Source organism: Anser cygnoides, chromosome 7 (assembly GCF_040182565.1).
Source record: "Anser cygnoides isolate HZ-2024a breed goose chromosome 7, Taihu_goose_T2T_genome, whole genome shotgun sequence".
Taxonomy (NCBI): Eukaryota; Metazoa; Chordata; class Aves; order Anseriformes; family Anatidae; genus Anser; species Anser cygnoides.
Window position 1 is genome coordinate 4,695,001 of NC_089879.1, and position 3,093 is coordinate 4,698,093.

The 3,093-nt window shown below is 67.5% G+C and overlaps 1 protein-coding gene across 1 annotated transcript in view; it reads right to left on the minus strand.

Annotated features, from left to right (window-relative positions):
• HMX3 (H6 family homeobox 3) overlaps window positions 1-2,843 on the minus strand; it is a 4,048-nt gene extending 1,205 nt beyond the window's left edge. Inside the window, exons 1-2 of the mRNA XM_013185792.3 lie at window positions 1,653-2,843; window positions 1-1,418 (exon numbers count right to left, since the gene is read on the minus strand). The exon at window positions 1-1,418 is cut by the window's left edge and continues 1,205 nt beyond it. Of these exons, the coding sequence (XP_013041246.2) occupies window positions 811-1,418; window positions 1,653-1,965 (921 nt within the window). The 5' untranslated portion in view covers window positions 1,966-2,843 and the 3' untranslated portion in view covers window positions 1-810. The remainder of the gene's footprint in view (window positions 1,419-1,652) is intronic.
• Window positions 2,844-3,093: the final 250 nt, after the last annotated feature.

Genomic DNA, 3,093 nt, shown 5'->3' on the forward strand with positions numbered 1-3,093 from the left:
TCAAAGGTACAATAAGAAGAGTCAGCGTTACAAAAGAAATCAAAAGAGTACAGATTTTTTTTTTTTCCCCCAAATACCGAAATAACTTTACAAGGAAAAAATAAAATAAAGAAAAAAAAAATAAAGACAACTGCTAGGAAAACAAGAATTCAAAGCAAGGATTTAAAATCTCTACGGAACCGATAATAAATAAGCGGCACCCGGTGGTGCCGGCGTGTTCAGCCGTTCGCTGTGAGGCTGTAGTTCTCGCTAGTTAGAAAGTCCCATGGCAGAAAGCGAAAGGTACAAAATATGGGGAAAGAAAGAGGCAAATCGGTGCCGAGGGCTGCCCCAAGGAAAAGCCGCGGTCGCTGGAGTCGGAGTCGCACCAGGGTCGGGAGCCGGCGCGGTCCGGAGGCAGAGGGGAGGTCCGAAAGGGACGGAAATTTTCGCCTTTCCCTTTAGCGTTTGGCAAACCTCGAGGAGTGGCGCGGGATCGTTCGCTTTTTATTCTCCCCACCTTTTTTTTTTTTTTCCTTTTTTTTTTTTTTTTCTTTTTTAATACAAAAATAAACCTAAAGCCGCCGAGCCCACCGCGGCTTTCGGCCACGCTCCCAAACGGCGTGACAGCCCCGGGGGGCTCTCCGAGCTCCCTCTTTCGTTCCCCCCCCAACCTCTCCCCGGGGTCCCGGCCGCTTTTTCCGTTCTTTTCCCCTCCGCCTCCCCCCCCCCCCCCCCTCCGCCCCGGGCCCTCGCCGTCGGGGCCGCGCCGTGGCCGCAGTTACTTACGCGGGGGCCGGGGATCGGGGTGGGGTGGGGAACGCGGCGGGCTCAGACGGGCCTCAGGAGGGGCACGGAGGTGACCACGGGGTGGGAATAATAGACGGGGTGGGGGAAAGTGAGCAGGGGCTGGGTGCCGGGGGCGCTGGCGGCGGCCGAGCCGCCCTCGGCGCCCGAGTTCTCGTGGTAGAGGATGGGGACGCGGACGATGCGCTGCGCCGCGGCGTGGCTCAGGTTGGCGGCCTCCAGCTCGGCCGCCAGCTGCCGCTTCCACTTGTTGCGGCGGTTCTGGAACCAGATCTTCACCTGGGTCTCTGTGAGGTGCAGCGAGGCAGCCAGGCCGGCCCGCTCCGAGCTGCTCAGGTAGCGCTTCATGTCGAAGGTGGACTCCAGCTGGAAGACCTGGCTGCGGCTGAACACCGTGCGGGTTTTCTTCTTGCGGCACGGTTTCTTCTCCGGGCTCTCCTCCCGTTTCTTCCAGTCCTCCGCGCCCGGCTCCTTCTTGGCCTCCTCCGAGTCGCTCTCCTCCAGCACGATCTCGTCGGGGCTCTTGGAGTCCAGCTCCTTGTGCTCCGCGTCCGCCTTGAGCAGCGGCTCCGGGGAGTCCCTGTCGGTGCCCGAGGCCGGGGACGAGTCCCTCAGGAGGGATTTCTCGGCGGCTGGACCGGGGGGCAGCGGGCAGGGGGGAGAGAGGGACACAAAGAGACACCTTCACCGCCCGGCCCGGCGCCCCGTCGGGGGGCAGCGGGGGGACGCCGGGCCGGGCTGCGCGACCCCGACCGCGGGCTCCCCGTCCCCATCCCGTCCCCGATCCCCGTCCCCACCCCGGTCCCCGCTCCCCTTCGCCGTCCCCATCCCCGCGGCCGCCCCGTCGGGGAGGCGGGGAGCTCTACCTTCGGTGCGGGGCAGGTGGGCTCCGGCCGGGGTCAGGGCGTAGGGGTACCACCAGGTCTGGGCGCGCTCCAGGCAGTGGGCGCTCAGGGCGAAGCGCGGCGCCGGGATGTCGAAGCGGGGGAAGGCGAGGTCGCCCACCTGCGACAGGGCGAAGCCGGCTCCGTCCGCCGCGCCTTTGCCCGACGGGGCGAACAGCGGGCGCGGCTGCTTGGGGGCCGCTTTCGGGGGGTCTCCGTTGAGCAGGTTCTTGATGTAGAACGACTCCTTGGGGGGCGGCGGGGCGCTGGGCGGCTCCTGCCCGGTCTCCGGCATCCTCCGGTGCCCGCCCGGCTCCTGCCCGCCCGAGGCGGCTCCCGGCGGAGCGGGGGAGAGGCGCGGCGGCGCGGCGGGGGAGCGGGGCGGCGGGGCCGGCCGGGGGCCCCTCGCATGGGGGGGCGGCAGGGCGGGGGGCCGGGGGGACCCTGGCAGCCCCAGGCACCGGGGGGCTGCTGCGGGCAGGCGGAGAGAGCCGGGGGTCGTCGCTGCCGCCGCCGCCGCCGCCGCCGCCGCCGCTCGCTGCTGCGTCAACCTGGCGCCGGATGCTAATGATGAAATCAAAATGTCATCCAAGTTAAACGCGGGGAGCACACGGCGATTGGGCACGCACGATGGCAAATGGGATTAGGCGGGGAGGCAGCCGGGAGGAGAAGGCTCCGCTCAGCCCCTGCCTGCCCGCAGCCGCCGCGGCCCCGGCCCCCCTGCGACGTGCTGCTGCGGCTGGAGGCTCCGAGCGCCCGCCCGTTATTGGCTTTATATAGGCCAATTAGGCAGCAAATGAGGACGGGGCTATTAGCACAAAGGGACACCGGCTCCGCTGAAGCACCACGGGAGAGAAGGGAGCCGAGGGACGCCCCGCTCCTGCCACCAAAGCGGCCCCGCCGCCCGGCCACCCCTCTTCATCCCCGCACCCCAAAACCCGGCGGCAGCTCCGGGCCGGGCCGAGCCGGGCCGAGCCGTGCGGGCTGCCCGAGCCCCCGGCCCCGAGAGCGGGATGCCCGGAGCGCGGCGCCCCCCTGGATGTCGCTGCAACGCCCGGCTCCTCCCCCCCAGGCACCTCGGGGCACGGTGTTTTCCCCCCAGCTCCGCCGCGGAGCAGCAGCGATTTGGGGGACCCTCCTTTCCCCTTCCTTGTCCGCTCCTTCCCTGCCCGGCCCGGAGCTGCCGCCGCCTCCCCGCCGCCCGCCGGCCCCGCCGGGCAGGAAGCGCCCCCTGCCGGGACCGGGCCGGGGGGAACCGGGCACAGGGTGCGGAACGGGCGGGGGTGGGCTGGGAGGGAAGGGAGAAAGGAAAGGGAAAGGGAAGGGGAAAAGGAAACGAGAAAGGAAAGGAAAGGAAAGGAAAGGAAAGGAAAGGAAAGGAAAGGAAAGGAAAGGAAAGGAAAGGAAAGGAAAGGAAAGGAAA